Genomic DNA, 19,362 nt, shown 5'->3' on the forward strand with positions numbered 1-19,362 from the left:
TTTGATTTAAATATAAATTTACTTGAATTTTTAAAACTTCAAAGCCAATGCAGGAGATTTCGTGTTTGGACTATGACATTCACAGGGTTAAGGGCCAAGTCTGTCTGGTTCATTATGATATTCCTAAAAGACAGTCAATGTTTAACACATATTAAGGGCTCAAATATTTTAAGTAAAAGCCTGGATTATTTTCATGTTCTGCAGAAAGAAGAAAACAAAATCATGACTCCTAACCAGAGTTCATACCAAACATATGAGAAGGCTATAATGAAAAAAATAACTGCTGGGAAGCTTTCAGAAAAAAGTCTTGGTTTATGTCCAGTATATCTCAATAAAGGTAGGAAAAAACAAAAGTCCTGAAGTGACAAGTAGAATAAAAGCTCACCAGAGTATCAGCCCAAGAGCAGTGTTTTCATTTTAGATCCCAGAAACATTTATTCTAAATAGCATACTGAATTTTTGTGTGCTCTCTTAACAAAACAACAACAATTCAGGGTCGTGTATAGTTTTACCAGTAATATGTTGTTCATTTTTCCTAACCTGAGAAGCTCCATACAACCAACTTCCTAAAGTAAAAAGCCAATTTTTCACAAAGCTCTATAAAAATCTCTAATTATTTCCTCTTCTATTTCCCAGAAATTGTAATAACTGGTTTGGTTCTATGCCCTAAAAGAAAAAACAAAGCAAGGAAATGCTCCTATCTAATCTTTTTGACCTCTCTGACAATTAAAGAGCATACTCCTAGGGAGGTCCTTGTAATACTAACTATGAGAGATAATAAATGACATAGGAAATCTCAAAAAGCAAGATTATGAAACGGAAATTATTTTTTAATACAAATAATTCTCTTAAAAAGCAAACAAAGTAAAAGCCACAATAAGGAAACTCAGCCCTGGCTGGTGTGGCTCAGTGGTCTGAGTGCCAGCCTGTGAACTGAAGGGTCGCCAGTTCGATTCCCTGCCAGGACACAAGCCTGGAGTGCAGGCCAGGTCCCTGGGTAGGGGTGTGTGAGAGGCAACCAATCGATGTATCTCTCGTGCATCAATGTTTCTCTCCCTCTCTTTATTCCTCCCTTCCCCTCTCTCTAAAAGTAAATAAAGTTTAAAAAAAAAAAAGAAAAGAAAATTTGACAACCACCAAATTGGCAAAAATATAAAAGTTGGACAGTATCAAGTACTGGCAAAGATGTAAAACAAGAACTCATGCTGGAGGGATTATAACAGTACAATGACTTTGGAAAATAACTTAGATTTATACAATAAAGCTGAAATGCACATACTTTGCAACATCAGTTATACTCGTAGTTATTTTTCTAGAGAAATCCTTAAAAATGTGTTTGAGGAGACATATAATAATTTTCACATAATAGCCATAAAATAAAATAGGAAAGAAATATCCACCAACAGGAAATGGTTAAACTATAGTATAATATTACACTAAAATGCTACAGACATAAAAATAAACTACATCAATTGTGGATGAATCTCATAAGTAATCATATTTAACACAATAAGCAAATCACATATAGAGTAACTTCACTTTTGCAAAGGTCAAAAAAAGAAACAGGAAATTAAACCATGGGTTGTATGTGTACCCCAACAATATGTGGTAAAATTTAAAGAAAACCATGAGGATGTTTTAAAACAAAATAATGGACAGAGGTTACCAATGAGGGAGGCAGAAGAATGGGGTCCAGGAGGGGCAAGAAGGGGCTTCAAAGGTTTGAGCACATTCTATAGCTAAAGCTGACTATCAAGTATAGTGGTTATTCATCTTGTTTTCTTTATCTCTGACAAGTTATATTTATTTGGTATGTATTAAAATGTCCATAATGAATAAGACACATACTCAAAAAAGGTCTTAAAAATTCTTAGAACAGATAAAGTAGTAGTGAAATATTTCACCCACAGAGATTAGACTATTGCTAACTGCATAAAATATACTTACCTGTATTGGACAGTTTAAATTACATAGATTATTTTAACCTGCCTGGCACCTTCCAACAGAACAAGTATGACCAAAGAGTTTAAGGCCAGAAAGTAATTATTGATAGTTATTCTTCATGTTACAGAGTCCCTACCTTGAGCTTACAGTCAAATTATTTCCAGGTGGTTCTGGGAATCTGTAAATCTTCCACTGTTGTCATTCTTATTCTGTTGCCTATTAGGCAACTCTGTGGTTTAAAGATTATGAAATTTTGCTCTGGTTCACTACACAGTTTAGACTTTGAAAATGACTAACAGCAAAAAGAGGAGATTAAATATTTACACTTAAATTTCTATTTTATTAATACCAATGTAAAAAGAAACTTTATACACAAAAATTAGAAATATTAACCAGGAAATCCTGATCCTTGGATTTTAGACTTGATTTAGAACTTGTTATATAGCACTACATAAAATAATTCATTGTCCGTTAGCATCTGTATATATCATTAATGTTTCATATTTTCAAATAGTTTACATTTGGAAAATGTCATTTTTAACAAAAAGATACTTAAGATATTTTGGAAAAACCTACAGTGAAAATACCGGAGCAATAAATGAGTGTATCCCTGTCCAGTATGTAAGCTCCCAAGGGTTCACAATGTCTCCCTAAACCCGCGTTACGCTGGCAGAGCCCAGAAATTCCTGGGCTAACCACTACACGGCAAGTCAAATGACATCATGGCCTCCATCTGTTAGTCTCACGATCACTTTTCTCTAACAGTCTCCTGAACCTCAATCCATTAAGCCTCTCAATGTCGTCGTTCAGACCACCTCTACTCCATTTCTCAATCCATCCCTTGAACCAGCATCAGCCCTACGAGGTTTTGCTCTCTCTGTCCCTGACCTAGCCTCCACCCCACCTCTACCTGGTAAACTAAACTACCTATGGAAGTGGTGCTTCATCCACTAGCAAACTCCTGTATCCTCAGTCTCTTCCCAAAGCACTACCCCACTATCCTGTTAAATGAAGGTAAAGACTCCTCCCTGAGGACAATAGCTGCCCTGCTGCACTCTCTCAGAGAGCAGCTATTTATTCCATACTCCTCAAGACTCTTCAGACATCCTCATGAGCCATTCATTCCCTTAATCCCAGGAGCCTGTCATAACCATCACATAACATGGCACAAAAGAAATCCCCACAAGGGTTACAATATGTTTCCAGTGACTCCTTTGAACTGGCTCTGTGACTTCCTTTCACCAACAGAAAGCAGTGGACATGATGCTGCCCACATTCTGAGCTCAGGCCGCAAGAGGTAAAACACTTGTGTTCATTCACTTTTCTGGCATAAATGACACCTGCTTTCACCACAAGAGCAAGCCTGGGCAAGCCTATAGGTGGACGAGAGATCAAGCAAAGAGAGCCAAGGACAGATAAGGCCGTACTACACCAGCCACGATGAGTAAAGTCTCCTACTTGACCCACAGCTGATCTCAGACAACAGTAAACCCAACAGAAACTAGAGATATTGCCCAGGGATGTGTACGCAATAGTACAGTTCTTATTTTAAGCCACTGTTTTGTTTTGTTTTTTAGATGGTTTGTCATATAGCAAGATTAATTGCATTAATTAATCATTATCTACTCAACTTGGATTATCTATTCCATTTCTCCTCTAATGTTTTTGAGGACTTGAAGCCAAAAACTGTGAGGTATTTTAATTTCAGTGTCTTCTGCAAACGAGGCTTGAATGGCAGGCCAGGCAGGAAGTACAACTTACAGAAAAGGATTTAGAACCCCATGACTGGACTATATTTCTCCTACCAATAATAGTGCTTGTTTTCAATTTAGAGTTTCTTTTGCAGCTCTGCTGAGAAAGAAACAGCAGCTGGACTGAAAAGCATTCCTATTAATATTGTAAAAAAATCTGGATTATTAGGGAAATGTTCAAAACCGACCTGGGATTCCTTTTTGTAAGGACAAAAATAAGTAGGTGATTTGCCTGTCCTTTTATCATTCTTAAGTGCAGAAATTTCTCAGTGTGAACTATTTCTGAGAAACATTATCTATTTTTTCAAATTTACAAAGGATTTCATTTCTATTTTGCACACTGTCTTGCACCTCCTCCAAAAGTTTAAGTAAGCAGGATTTTACTCTATCTAAAGCTTAAATATACACACAGCCTAACTCAGCAATTCTATATCTAACAACTATTTTATAAAAATATTTGCATGTAGCCATAAAGTTTATGTGTATGTTCACTGCAACACTTTTAGAAATTAAGGGAAAAAAATCTAAATGTCCAATATGAGTATAACCAAATTATTAAAGCTTATTTTATACTTATTAAAGTGAGGGTATTGACTTTAACTACTAATATGAAAGGATCTAAGATGTTTAGTAAGTAAAAAGGACATCAAAGAATAGTACATATAGAACAAGCTCATTTTTGTAAAAATACACATACATGTATATGGACGTGTATGTAAATGCAAAAACAGTGGATTATAAGGATAAACCGAACTGTTGATATGTATAACCTCTTGGTGGGATAGGGGGCGGTGCGGGTAGGGAAGCATAAAGGTTCCACAAACTGAGGAGCAAAAGTAATATTTTCCAATAAATCTTCTTTGGTATGCAGAGGCCTATAGTGTCTAACCTTAAACTGTCACAGATATTACTAGTTAAATCATATAACTTAATCCAAAGGTCAAGTTAACAACTCAGTCAAGCACTTACAAATCATACATTCACATATACATATCAATACATATGTGACTCTATCCATCCATCCATCCACGCATATGACTCTGGGCTGCACTTTCTTGATCACTATTATAGGTATTTTGATCCTCACCTATGAATTCTGCTACATCTTTTTCACTCAGCAATGGGAAACAGCACCAATCCTGGTATAAAATATGGGTATTTTGCAAACTAATCTGGCAGAAGATACCAATTACAGATATCTTATACTACCAATTGTATCGTCCATGTGAAACCAGGATGAACAAAGGCTTAAGACTCAATTTAGTCAAGTACTCAAATGTTTTTAAACCACCTGGGTTTACATTCAAGCTTATGAACTGTTTTAATTTTTCAGGTTTATGACTTTATGGTATAAATTCATACATATTAATTTAAGGATGATAAACACTTCCACATCCTCACCTAAGCCCCTGCAAACATCATGAGCTTATCACAATATGCTTTCTTACTGATCCAGAGGTTGGTCTCCAAATCTGAATACAGTGCTACAAACTGCTACTGCTAATCAATTAGAATTGCTAGTGAAATGCTAGTGAAACTCACTTACCACCTTTGGTACTCCATTACATCAATGGTCTGAAACAAATCACACCTCCCGGTATTTACAGGCTTGTGTAGTCCTCTCTCACTTTTTGTTTGACTTTGGTCATGAGACCTGCATTGGCTAATAGGATGTAAGCAAGCATGATGCAAGCAGAGATTTTATAAGCACTAGCACACTGGGGTTTGTCCTCTAAGAAGTCAGCTGCCATGTTATAAAGAAACGCTAAATAGACAGTAGGTGATAACAGGCCACAAGGAGAGATACACAAGGAGAGAGCCACCCCCAGTTTCAGCTGAAAGTATCTGCACAAATGACCTCATTGATACCATGGAACAGAAGAACAGCCTAGCTAAGCCCAGTAAACCCAAAGGAGGGTGAGGAATTATAAATCATTGTTGTTTTAAGCCATTAAATTTTGGCGGCAGTTGGTTATGTAGCAGCAGATAACTGAAAGACTAACACTGTTCCAAACCATCTGAATCACTAATAATTCTCTATCGGTTACCTTTAAATTTTATCAGTCCATTTAATAGTGTTTACTGCAGGTATAGACAAATTGTGGCACTTTCATACACTCTCATAAACTGTGGGAGAGTACATAAATCTGTACAAATCTTTTAAAGAGCAACTTGGCAAAATGTTCAGTGATGAACCTTTAAAAAGCTCACATCCTTTCCCAATAATTCCAAGTCTATGAAATAGACATGCATGTTAGAATGTTATATAAGAATTTTTTGCCCTGGTTGGTTGGAGCACCAGTTGGTGAACCAAAGGGTCGCCAGTTCAATTCCTAGCCAGGACACATGCCTGGGTTGTGGGCCAGGTCCCCAGTAGGGGGCATGCAAGAGGCAACCATACATTGATGTTTCTCTCCTCCTTCTCACTCCCTTCCCCTCTGTTTAAAAATAAATAAATAAAATCTTTAAAAAAAGAAGAATTTTTACTCATAAGACAGATCACAGTAAAAAATTCTACTAAGTATATAATGACATGAAGACACAACATAAGTTTAATTAAAATAATATTCAACACAGTATTAGCAATAAGATGCAAATCTTTTAAAAATATACATATGATTATGCATATGTACAGAAATATTAATAGGAATTCTCAGTGCATAATACAAGTGGGTGATCTTCATTCTTTTGTTCTTTACACTCTTCAGTATTTCCCAATGTTGTATTATAAAAATGTATTACTGCTTTGACTGGTGTGGGTCAGTGGACTGAGCACCATCCTGTGAACCGAAAGGTCGCTGGTTCTATTCCTGGTCAGGACACATGCCTGGGTATTGGGCCAGGTCCCAAGTTGGAGGCGTGCAAGAGTCAATAGATTGGAGTTCTCTCTCTCTCTTCCTCCCTCCCTTTCCCTATCTCTAAAAAATAAATAAATAAAATCTTTTTTAAAAAAATGTATTACTCCTATACTTAGAAAAAACACATAAAATAGGTTGGGAAAAAAGCACCCACACAAACATTTTGTTTATTCGATAGTTCGATTTGGAATTCTCTGTTATTTCTTTACTAAATTTTTTTAAATGCTATCATTATTAGAATGCATCTGTATTCAGTGATGGAGCAACTTTTTAAAAATAAATGCAATACACCAGATGAATTTTCAACAGACAGAAAAAAATGACTCTAAGTACAATATTACTTTCCCTCTATCATTGTTTTGTACTGTAAAAACTGGGCAAGGAGTTCCTTATTTCTTTTCAAAACTCTCCTATACCGTCTTATTTTACTGAGTTTTGAATTTAGGTTGATCAGCTTTATAATATTTAATAAAATGGGTATTACATGCACCTTCAACCAAGTTCAGCAAATCCTACTGGAATTGATTCAATACGAAGACTAAAACTGTTTTTAAAAAAAATCCTCACCTGAGGACATGCTTATTGATTTGAGAGAGAGGGAAAAGGTGGGAGAGAGAAGAGGGAAACATCAATGTGAGAAAGGAAAATATAAAATGGTTGCCTCTCACATGGCCCAACTGGGAATCAAACCAGCGATCTTTCGGTTTACGGGAGGATGCTCCAACCAACTGAGCCAAACTGGCCAGGTCAAGACTAAAGGTGCTTTTCATCTCAAAGGTAAATATTTTCTCCTCTTCTTCTCTTTTCTTTCTTTCTCTCTTTCTCTCTCTCTCTCTCTCTGACCATACCTATCCAAAGAAATAATATGTGTAATGAATCTAAGTCATTTAGAAGGGGCAGGGAAAACAAAACCCAGGACGAACACTTGACGGGAGGTATGTAAATAGCAAGCAAGTTTCAGTAGCCTGTGACTCAAGCACCGACACTGGGAAGTATTCTCTGAAGTGGCCAGTGATTCCAGAAGAACCAAAAGGCATTCTTGGCCCACCCTGGCAGGGTGGGGTTCTGATCACAGTGAGGGTCTACCACCTCAGGTTTCATCAATCTCCCTTGCCCACGACAGCAATAAAGGATTGGTTTCTATTGTTTCTTGCTCAGGATTAAACAATTCCTCTTCATTCTGCCAGGTCCAGGCCTAAACCACCCTGTATATCTTCAACTACTGCCTCTGAAATATAAGGCAAAAGCTTCAGTGAAGAACAGATGTCAATAGCCCTGAGGGCTTCTCTTGAGTGCTTCTAAGGTTACAGGCCACTTCACCAAATAATTCCCAAATAGTGCAGAGGTTACTCCCAAGTGGCCCAGGAGTTCCTCAAGTGCTTCTGGAACTTCTATTGGCTGTATAACAAGAGGACTACTTTCTATTTCTTTCAGGTTTCTATAGGACCCTCTGGTTTCAGTATTTTCAGATTTGGTTTATATTTACTTCACTCATGCTATTTTTTTTTTTCCTTTTCTTTTCTTTTATTGATTCTAGAGAGAGGACAAGGGTTGGGAGAAAGAGAAGGAGAGAAACACTAATGTGCAAGAGATACATCAATCGGTTGCCTCCTGCATGCACCCTGACCAGACCCAATGCTATTCTCGACAGTGTAGACGTCAATACCTCCCTCGTTCTCTGGAAACCACAGCAGCCTGAACTGTGAAAGTTTCTAAAAATGCAAACAGCAAAGTCACTAGCAAGGCCTGGGTTTCAGCTGTCTCCAAATAGGCCTCACAGGTCTCTGCTCTGTCTTGGCATTATCTCAGATCTGGTCCTACCCTCAGGCCTCTGAGCAGATCCTATCTGTCGCTAAGAGGAGAATCACAGAAGCCAAACTTGATAAACAACCACATGGAGTGTGTGCAAACAGGCATTAAACTAAGTGTTACCTTGATTCTAACACATACTTTTAAAACACACAGTTTCTGAAATAAGGATTGAGGGGTTATTTAGTGTAATATGGTCATGTCTCTCTTTCCCCCCGAAAAGTTGTTATTAAATCAATGGTAACTGATAATCACTGGCAGCCTAAATGAAATATGATGATTATATAATTAAATATTTAATCATAATCCTGTTACGTACTAAGAAGCAGCAGAAGGAAAGAATCTGACGGGGCACAGAACTTCCTCTGGAGGGGCTCCATTAGTCCTCTGAAACCCCATCGATGCCCGTGAAGCTGGATCACATGTCTCCTCCTCTGCCGGACCTGCACTGGCCATCTCCCTGATAACAGCCAATTACATCCACCAATGAGGCCCCCACACATTCCGGGCCATTACTGCCCTGCCGTCACCTCCCTTTTCTCTCATACTCCTACCTCATCACTCACTCCTCTCCTCTGCTGATTCTCTTACCCTGATTCTCCAATTGATTGGAGCAGGGTAAGAGAACTGTTTTTTTCTTATAGCATTTATATTCTTATATACTACACAATATGCTTGTTTGTTTGTTATTGTCTGACATTTCACTCCCCAGAGGGACAGAGTTTTTTGGTCTATTTTGGTTAGTGATGTATCCTCATCACCAAAGCATGTAATTATGAGTTCAAACGTGGTGAAGAGAAAGGAAAGACAGACTGCGTCGGGGGTGACTGACTGGAAGACCCTACCACTGGGACTGAGATAGTAAGATCAGCTGGCTAAGCCTTGCTCTCTATTCAACAGCAGACAGTAGCTTCAGTAACTTCTGCTGCCGCTTTGCTCCTTTTCCTAAATATCCACCTCACACCAATCCCATCCCAAGTCTTTCTTTAGATGTGGCAACACTTTCCCTCTGGTTATGGTCCAATCTCAAGACCAAGATGATATTTATTTTTCATCTCTGCATTGCTCTGTTCTGATCCACTCTGTGGGGGTTTCACAGTGGAACCTTCAGGGGCAGGCTCATCTCTTATGTTTGTGAGAAAGTCCTCTTACTATAGCTGGTCAAAGCATGATGTATAGTTACTTCACAGCATATTATCACAGTCCACAATGGCATATGTGTGGTTATTTTATTACTGACTCTTCCACTAATTTAAGTATAAGCTTCTTAAGACTAAGGTCCATGTCTGTTTCACTGACAAAGCCTAAATCACTTGGCACACAGTAAACAGCTCAGTAAGTGTTGAATAAATAATGGCAGCTCAACTTGGCTCTAATTTATAGTGCATTAGGTAGCTAAGAGAGGATTTTTGGGGGGAGAGGAAGGGAGTTGTGCTTATTGTTCATAGGGAAGGAAGAGAAGATAATGCTGGGAGTCTGTAAAAAAGGCCAGATTTTAGCCACCTAAAATGCTCTGCCCAGCAGCTCAAATGTAAATCATCAGGAACACCTCCACCTAGAGTTCTTCCCAACCACCTTCCTCACTTGTTCTGGTCAAGGGTACCAATCATTCTTGTAGCCACTCAGACACAAAGGCTTTGAGTGGCTTTTCACCTCGCTTTCTCTGTGAACATCCTAGCTCGGTAAGATTTCTGAGGCCAGTCAACTCCTTCTTATTATCTTTAATCAATGGCCTCCTTCCTTTCTATTCCTGATGCTACCTGGTTCAAGCAACTACCTTGTAAATTACAGCAACAGACCCAGAACTGGTCTCGTTGATTCCAAGCTTGTTCCTTTCAAATCCATGTGGCCTATACTAAAATCTCCCTTAAAACTCACCTTACACTATTAACGTAGTGGCATGCTAGAAAACATACAGCGCTGCCTGACATTCAAAGACCACGCACAACATGGCTCCAAATAGTATTCTTAGTTTTACCTTCCATTATCCTGCCGTTTTCTATGCTGCCATCATTTACCAACACGGTAGGTATCACTATCCATCACACACATTATACATAGCCCCATCCCTATGAATTTATCCTACCCTTCCTTTATATCAAGTCATGGAATTCCATCCACACCCCCAGGCCTAGGTCAACCCCTACCTTCTTCCTTCATATGTTTCCAGGATAGCAGGCCAATCTGCCTCTTCCTCCTCTGCTTTCTTCTGACACTACCTAACAGGCAACTAGTATCATTTTTTCACACTATTACTCCGTTTTACACCTACACATATATACATGTAACTTTTCAATATTAACACCAACTTATGGCTATCTGTTACAGAAAAATGAAAAAGTCACAAGAGAAGAGCATTTGTCAACAAATGCTAAAGAACTCAACGTCTTTTCACAGGACAGACAAAAGGTGGGTACACAGGCATGTTTGCCTCCAGCTTGCTAGTCTCCAAGGCCTCCAAATCTCACTGTTATGACCAATTTTTATCTTTTTCTACTCTTCATTTCTTCTCCCTTCCTAAATGTACACCAGCTTTGAAAATAAGGAAAAAACACACACACACACAGAAGGGTCCATCCAGATTAGGAGACAAATCATTTGAGAAATCCAGAAAGGGTTCTCAAAATGCCACCACTTGAATGGGAGAGACTCTTCTTGCTCTATCCCAATTAGCTCCTTCATTATCATGGACTCAGCTTACTCAGAGGGTGAGTGGATGCTAGGCCTTAAGCCATGCACGGGAACTCCAAGGAGAGGGACACTGGGCAGACCTGGTCTTCGGCAGTGGTTCTGCGGTTAAAAAGACGGACAATGGGATTCCACAATAAAATTCCTACCTTTCCTTTGGTTGGAAGCCCTGGTATCCCAATCTTGAAGGCCTACGTCTTTTATTATTGAAACACTGTTACTTACGGTAAACTTTCCTAACCTGTCACAGAATACTCTTTCCCTTTATGAAAATGGCATTTTAAAATCACATGGGTTTTTCCGCCTTTTCTGTTTTGTTTTGTTTTTGTTTTAATGTCTTTCTCCTACTAGATTGTAGGCTCCAGGAAGGAAGGGTCTCTGTAGTGTGGTCACCTGTTAATTTCTAAGCCCCTAGAATACTTGTGAGTGCCTGGCATTTACGAGGCACTCACAAGTATTCAACAGATAAAAAGAAACAACCAAATTCCAAGACAAGTTTTTAGGTTGAATAAGCTTTTACTTGCAGTCTCATCTACTAACCTAATCACTGCACTTGTTTCTCTGAAAGAATACCTCCAGTCCCAAGCAACCAGTTTATGGAGATATACATATTATAAAACCTGCTAATACTCCCCTGTACTTTTAGGGATAGAAGGTTTTAGCCGAGAGCCCTGAATTTGAATGCCAGTGACTAGTAGTGAGGGTATATGACCTACAATAGGTCCTTAACCTCTTTCAGTTTTAGTTTCATCATCTGAAAAAAGAAAAGAAAAAGAATAACAAAAGGCTACTGAAGATGACATTAATGCTATGCTGAACTGCCTCACACTCAGTCAGTCCACGTTTCCTACACCATCTCCCTCTTTTAATACGTAACTTTATACTACACACTCCTTCAAAGTTTTTCATAGTTGTGCCATACCTTCTGAGTTAGTATAAAGTGCTTTATACAAGAATTACATATTACAGTCCAAACTCTGTTATGAACATAAAAAAGAAATACAATGTCCATGAATTGTTCTGAGCAGTATAGAGTTATTGCTTAAGTAACCAAAATCCAATTATTATATTAAAGTACTACCCGGTACACCAAACAACTTTCAGTATCAAATACATACTAATATATTCTAACATTCCTGGGGCAATTTTGTTATATTCCCCACCTTCACTCAATATTTTGAATTGAAATAATCTATGAAGAAACATTTTTTTCCACTTATATCCTTGAATGGCTACTTCATATAAGAATTCCCCTCATTGCAGGCTAGTCTGAAATTCTCAACACACATTAGATCCAGCTAGAGCAGAAGGAGAAATAAAACTTCATTAGTCAAAATCAAACACTGATCTGTTTGCATATCTAAGAAAAAGTTCAATTTTCAGAACTTAAAAAATTTTAGGTCAAGGAAAAAGCAGCATGAAAATACAGCCTCAAAATTTACATACTATTTTATTATCTTGCAATGGCTTTTTTTCATCTCTTATCCTGCCCCATAAAACAGTGACCTTTAAATAATCAGGACAAAGTTTCTCCCTATTCAGAGAACACTGCTTTAAGATTTGCCTGGCAGTTTAAGGTAACCGTCTTAAAGCACTGAAGCACAAAGGAGCAGTCAATGACACATCCATTTGAAGTTACCATGACCTGTCATTACAGAGTCATTAAGTGATATTTGCAAGGAGTAAGCAGAAAGCTTTATAACTTTTAAATATATAAGATTATTTACTGTACTTTATGGGCTAAGGTATTTTAATATTTAAAGCTACACTTTATAAATTATAAAATTCACTGACAATTATCCCTAAAGATAAGTAGCATGAATGAAGTTTTAAAAGCATCATAGAAACTCAATAATCAAATTCAAACTCTGTGCACATATATTTACACACACACATAATAAAATAATTTAGAGGCTGGCAAGCTTAAGGTACACAGGAAAACTACCTTTCTCAGAAAAAAATTAAAGTATTAAATATTTATATTTAAGATAAAGAATTAATTTTAAAATATTAACATTTTGGGGCCAAATGGGTATTAGAGTAAAATACAGTCTCTATATTATATAGTCTGTTATCTAACTGTATACTTTTATTAAAAACCAATTTGAAAAAGTGTATGACATAAACTGATTATCCAACTCATATCTGCACAACTCTTACTCTAATCAAATCCTTTGTTGACATTAGCACTATTAACTGTTTCATGCAGTTCTGAAGGGAAGATATGCATTCGAAGTATAAACTGCAGCAAAAGGACGAAAGAAAGCACACACAACTCTGGCCTACATCCTTCATACTTATCTGTGGTTATCTGTAAAAGCTTCAAGAGTGAGACTGAAATAGTTAAGCAAGATAGGAAAGCTAAGTAGTTTTCCCAGTTTCCCACACCATCTCTTCTTGGCACTGTGAGTTCATTATTTTGTAGACTATTGTAAATTTCCAGAACAAAAAAAAAATAAAATTCAAAGAAATTTAAAAATGCGATGGAATTTAGATGTTGCCTTTCTTGGCCAGCCTAATTTAAAGATGTGAAGACTGAGCTCCAAAGTGTTTAAGAGGTTTAAGACCACTGCCTAGCTCTTCTGACTCTTCTCCATTTGGATGCCTTACCACCCACATTGACTCAGTTGTCAATACCAAATATTATCCAAAGATAATTCTTTTTGGTAATCTACCATTCTGAGCAATAATCCCTAACCACTCATAACAACACAAGTAAATAAAAAGTTTCTAGGAAATTAGAGCCTACATTAGGAACTTAATTCATCTTTAATTAGTCTTCTGCCCTGGGTGGTGTGGCTCAGTGGATTGAATGCCGGCCTGCAAACCAAAGGGTTGCTGGTTTGATTCCCAGTCAAGGCACATGCCTGGTTGGGGGCCAGGTCCCCAGCGGGGGGCATGCAAGAGGCAACTGATCCATGTGTCTCTCCCTCTCTTTTCTCCTCCCTTACTCTCTCTCCAAAAGTAAATAATTTTTTTAAAAAAATTTTTTAATTAGTCTTCTAATATAATCCAGAAAGGAAAGGCAATAGGATCTATCACTCAAAAAAATCATGTATTTTACATAAAAGAAGTTTAATGAGTGATGTTTCTATAACATGCTCAATTTTAGAACAAATTACTTTCATAACCTTAATTATTTATTGTTACTTTTAGACACAATTATTAGCTGTCTCTTTAATACCACATGATTAAAAACCACCAGTTAAAAATGTGCTCTGAGTTAAAGTAAAATTACAGCTTTCTTAATATTGTCCTCATTTTCCTGAGAAACTTACTTAGGCATGACACTCAAGTAAGATGCTAATTTGTTTAAGTCAGCATAAAAGAAAGTCTAATCAAAATAGCTAGTAATACAGAAGAAAACTCAATCTAACATCTTAGTTCTGAATTAAAATATATATATTCAGCCCATACAGAATAACATTTTGCACTTTCAAACATTCATCTACAAATACACACACAGAAATTAAAATATTACTAAGAATTGGTGTGTAACTCCTATTTTTGTAAGATCACTGAGGCTTATGTAGTTAAAATTACATTAAATAAAAATAAATGAACTCCATCTTCAGAAATATCAAGACTGTATCACAGGAAGAAAGAAAGGAAGGGAGGGAGAGAGGGAGAGGAAAAAGCAGCATCCCTCTTCATGGCAATGAAAATTCACTTTGAGATGAAAATAACAACTAGAAAAAAATACTTGATGACTATGCACTTTACTCATATCTTTAGTTTTTAGGCCATCTACTAACGTATAACATAATCTCCTAATAAAAGCTGTAACTGAGAAATATCCAGAAGTACCACACCTGTGCTTTCTCTATTTCTACATCCAAAAGCAAGCATTTCTAATACCTATAAATATCCCTTGACATTTTATACAAATATCATTCTAAAAAATGTTAACACCAAACAACCAATTACAATTTAGTGAAAGTATGGCATGGTCTTAAAAACGTCACTTAGTAAAATACATTACAGGGCCAGATGAAATAAAGGTAACTTTTGCTAGGTATCTGTAATTATTAATGAACTATTGCCATCTCAGCCAAATCTTCTATTCTCTTTCAAACTTCAGTTTCTTAAAATTAAGCAAAATTTTTTAAAACACCAAAAAGAAGCTCTTAAGTAAACAAACTTCTAATTTAAAGTGAAGATAAAACCACCTTTATCGTCCCTTGGGGAGTAAAAATTTTTCCTACATAATTTGACTTCAAGCATTGTATTTGTCTCCACGTACTACCAAGTGAACTGTGACTAGAAATTAGTTCAATATTTTATAGAATTAGTTTAAAAGTTCAGACTGACTGGTCACCTCCCCTCTGCAGGCTCCACTGAAAGCCTTTTATTCTAACACAAACATCAGTAACACATTTAGATATATTTTAAAAACTGAGATATTTAAACAAACAGAGCAAACAATACTCAACAGATGCTTGTGGAAAGACCTGTTTTTACTTTCAGCTCTGTCATTGTTCATCATACTGTAATGTAGCTTTACATCACTTTTGTTACTTAATAACAGCTACAATCAAAAAACACATGAACAAAATGCACATAAAAAGGAAAAAAAGATAACATGCTAAAGACAAAAATATTATGATGCTGTACCACCTAGGAATCAGAAGGACTAAAAAGGTGATTGTGGCCATTGATGATCCCATGTCCAAATCAATGAATGAATGTCCAGGCAAATTACACAAAAAAACTAAAAGTGTTATCATTTCTCTCAAAATTCCAACATTATACAAAGGATGATGTCAATATTCTATAATAAACGTTAAGAAACCATAATCCTATCTAGACATACAACTATTCAACTAAACATTAATCACAACATTTGAATTACCAAAGGAAAAAAATAATTAAAAAACTCACTTTATGTAGTATCTTGCACCTTCAAAAGTATATGCTTCTTCCCAGCCAGTAGGCAAATCTAAAAAACATACATTTCACAATTAATATTATTTCAATAGGACAGCAAAGTAAGTTTCAATCCTTTTCATGATCAGCTATTTTCATGTATTAAGTGGGTTTCTAATAAAAAAAATGCTGAAATGGTAATAAAACTCACAGTCGATAAAATATTTTTGGGAAAATAGCAATTCAAATTGAAAACCATCATAAAAGTATCACAATCTCAGAGATTATCTGATATGATCATACACTTTAATGATAAGAATGTAGGGACCAAACAAAAGCCTTCTAATTCTAGGTAAAATACCTATGAATGGTGCCCCCCACTCCAAAAAGCGGGCAAACAAAAAAATAAAACAAAAAACCTGTGCATTAAAATCAACACCTGCTTCTTCTTAGGTATAATGTTTTCTATTTAAGACCATACCTTTCAGCTACATAAATGAATCCATCCAGAAGTTTCATTGATGAGAGAACTTCCTAAGTACTAAATTAGGGGAAAAGAAATCTGACATCACATACTTATACATGTATGTTTCTAATGAGTTGAGTTTAAGAGATGTGAAGTTTCAAGTAATAAACCTGGGGATAATTCAGATGAGCCACGGTAACTTTATTACATATTACTTACAAATGACTAGTAGCTTGGATTTAATCACTGTACCTCTCTGAAATAAAAAGCCATTAATGTGTGTACAAAACCAGAGTCACAGGAAATAAACCAAACCTGAAAAAAATCATAATCATGTTTTTAAAAAATTAAGGTGAAATAATATGAGAATAAAAACTCTCTGTGATGTCAATATTATCAAATCTATGGGGGTAAAATGGGATACAAATTTACATTACACAATGGCAAGAAACAATTCCACAAGATAATTAGGTTAAATAATTTAAATATTAGACTGTCTTCCAAAATAAACCTGTTACTATCCATAGGCAAAGAGGCCAGCAAAGTTGAAATATACATGCAAAACATTGAAAGGTACATTTAAGTCAAGGACTGCTCAGAGGAGTTAGGAAATATGACGGTGTTATTAGTCAGAAATGCCTTAAAAATGTAATCTCATGTTTGCTACACCAACCTTCCCTTTCCTCCTCCACCTTTTTGCAAATTTAGAGACATTAGTCACTTTAGTGAACTCCAGAATTTGAAAGAAAAAGCAGGTTTAATATCCTGCCAACTTTAAGAGAGTCATAGAATCCCAGAGTTGGAGAGAAAGTAGTATCCTGGAAGGCAGCTGTAAAGAACTGCTGAAGCCGGCCTCACCTTCGACCCAAACAGTGCTCAAGCCTCTCCAATCCTCAGAAAGAGAGTCAGGCCAGTAAGAGAACACATGTTACATTTCAAAGACAAACAAGTTTCACGAATGTAAACAAAGAACGACAAAAGAAAGCCAGACCAGCACTGAGGCTACAACCAGCCTTTCTCCAGCTCAACTCACACATTTTAGCAAACAAGCTACCCAAGGCACCAGAGGGATCTGCTTCCCCGCCGATCCCCTCCAATTAGGGCACAAATGCCCACACACGGGACACCCCCTTGCACGCCCACCGCCTCCTGGCAGTCTGTGCAACCTCTGTGCGGCTGCCGGGGACTTTGAATCTGGCTGGCCAGCAAGTGCGGCTGCAAATGCCTCCTCGGCTCCGGCTGCTCCTGCCGTGGCAGAAGGGAAAGCGCCCAGCATTTCCTGAGCTGTTCTCAGTCATAGAGGATCGCAGCACCCCCAAACTCCTCTCTTCCTCACCTACCCACAAATCCCACCTAGGAGGAGGAGGAAGCTGCACGGCAGGAGGCAGCTCTCCCGGGAGGAGGAAGAGGATGGGAACACTTTTTCCCGGCGAACCAGTGGCAGGGTCCCAGGCTGCAGGGAGGAGAGTGGGAAGGGTCTCCCTAAAGGTTGAAAGAGGGGCAGATTTTGAAGGGGCGGGGGAAGAGTAGGAGGATTCAGGAGTGGCTGCTGGGGGTAAAACTCAGGATTCCAGAGGGAGGGGAGTAGGCCACCATAGGGGCGTGGGGGCTGTCCAGGTTGGGATGGGGAGAGGGCACAGGAAGAGGGCGCCGTCTACAAACGGTGATCAAAGGCTGCGGAAAAGAGGGGCGTCCAGAGACTCGAAAGAACTCCGGCGCCGGTCCACCGCCAGCCCCGCCTCACCTCGCCGCCTCCCGGAGACCGCAACTCGGGGCAGGTTGCCGGGAGGCGGGCGGCCCGAGATCTGCCGCCTCCTCCCGGTGAATCCCAACTCCGATCGGGCCCGGCCGGGCTCAGCGTTACCTGTACTCTGCCGACGGTGTCCGGTGACCACGGCCTCGCCAGTGACAGGATGCAGCCAGGTGGTGCTCTTTGCCTCCTCGCTGCAGGGGTGAGAGAAAGGGCAGAGACCGAGCGTGAGTGGGGACGCAAGAGAAGCCGAGGGGGCTGAAGCGGCACAGACCGGGCTCGCTCTCCCCATCTCGCCAGCCTCCCGCACCCTCCGGGCCCCCGCGCCGTCCCCAGCTCCTTACTTGATAAAAAAGACCCGGCCGCCCCTGGTGATTCCATAAGTCCACGACCGGGGCAGGGAACAGATACACTCCAGGTTCAGATCCGCCGCCATGTCTGATCCCCAGCCACCGCTGCCGCCGCCTTCTCCTGCTGCCGCCGCGGGAGGAGGGAGCGAGCGAGCGAAGGGAACGCGGAGCGAGCGCAGCCGGAGCGCGCCTCTCGAGCCCGGCGCGCCCCCGCGCGCGCCCTACCCCCTCGGGCGGCGCCTGCCCTGCCGCCCCAGCTGGGTCCAGTCCGCGTCGCCGCCCCTCCGCATCCTCCTTGGCCGCCCGCCGGCCGCCCCGCCGCGCGCTCGGGGGATGGGCGAGCGGCGCCGCGCCCCGCGACCAGACCCCTCCCGCGCTCCCGCCCCCCGCTCCCCGCCTCGCTGGAGCGAAGGTTCCGGGATCAATATAAAAAAAAAAAAAAAAAACCAAAAAAACAAAACAAAACAAAAAAAAACCAAAACGCGCTCTGCCCCTAGAGCTTTGCCCCAAGGCTTCCCAGCCGAGAGCGCGACGCGAGAAGAGCGTAATCCCCACGGCTCTGATTGCTCCCTCTTTTAAAACAACAAAAGCACAGCATATGAGCTTTGTTTTATAAGATCTATTGGCTGTCCGAAGAGATTTATATATATATATATATATATTTCTATCTTTAAAATAGAAAGCTGTTTTTATTAAGCACCCGGAAGGCTTCTCCTGTTTGTATTTTGTGCGCCATATAGCAAAGGTTTGACTAGTTACCAGACTGGTGAAATGTAAGTGGATTCAGACTTGACAAAATAAATTTTTCTCCTTCCTTAAACCATATAACGTTTTATAAAAACTTGCCTTTTTCTCTTACATTTTTTAAAAGGTTCACTTA

The 19,362-nt window shown here is 39.0% G+C and overlaps 1 protein-coding gene across 8 annotated transcripts in view; it reads right to left on the reverse strand.

Annotated features, from left to right (window-relative positions):
- The window catches only part of PLEKHA5 (pleckstrin homology domain containing A5), a 200,610-nt gene extending 181,873 nt beyond the window's left edge, over nt 1-18,737 (reverse strand). For all 8 annotated transcript variants that reach the window (XR_008530639.1, XM_054591385.1, XM_054591381.1 and 5 more), the window contains exons 1-3: nt 18,477-18,737; nt 18,247-18,326; nt 15,932-15,989 (exon numbers count right to left, since the gene is read on the reverse strand). Coding sequence is in view for 7 of the 8 variants with exons in the window: in XM_054591385.1 (XP_054447360.1) it covers nt 15,932-15,989; nt 18,247-18,326; nt 18,477-18,568 (230 nt within the window). In the remaining variant the exon portion in view is untranslated. The remainder of the gene's footprint in view (nt 1-15,931; nt 15,990-18,246; nt 18,327-18,476) is intronic.
- Between the last annotated feature and the right edge of the window lie 625 nt (nt 18,738-19,362).

Source organism: Pteronotus mesoamericanus, unplaced genomic scaffold (assembly GCF_021234165.1).
Source record: "Pteronotus mesoamericanus isolate MK-2021 breed Mesoamerican mustached bat unplaced genomic scaffold, CSHL_Meso_final scaffold_21, whole genome shotgun sequence".
NCBI lineage: Eukaryota > Metazoa > Chordata > Mammalia > Chiroptera > Mormoopidae > Pteronotus > Pteronotus mesoamericanus.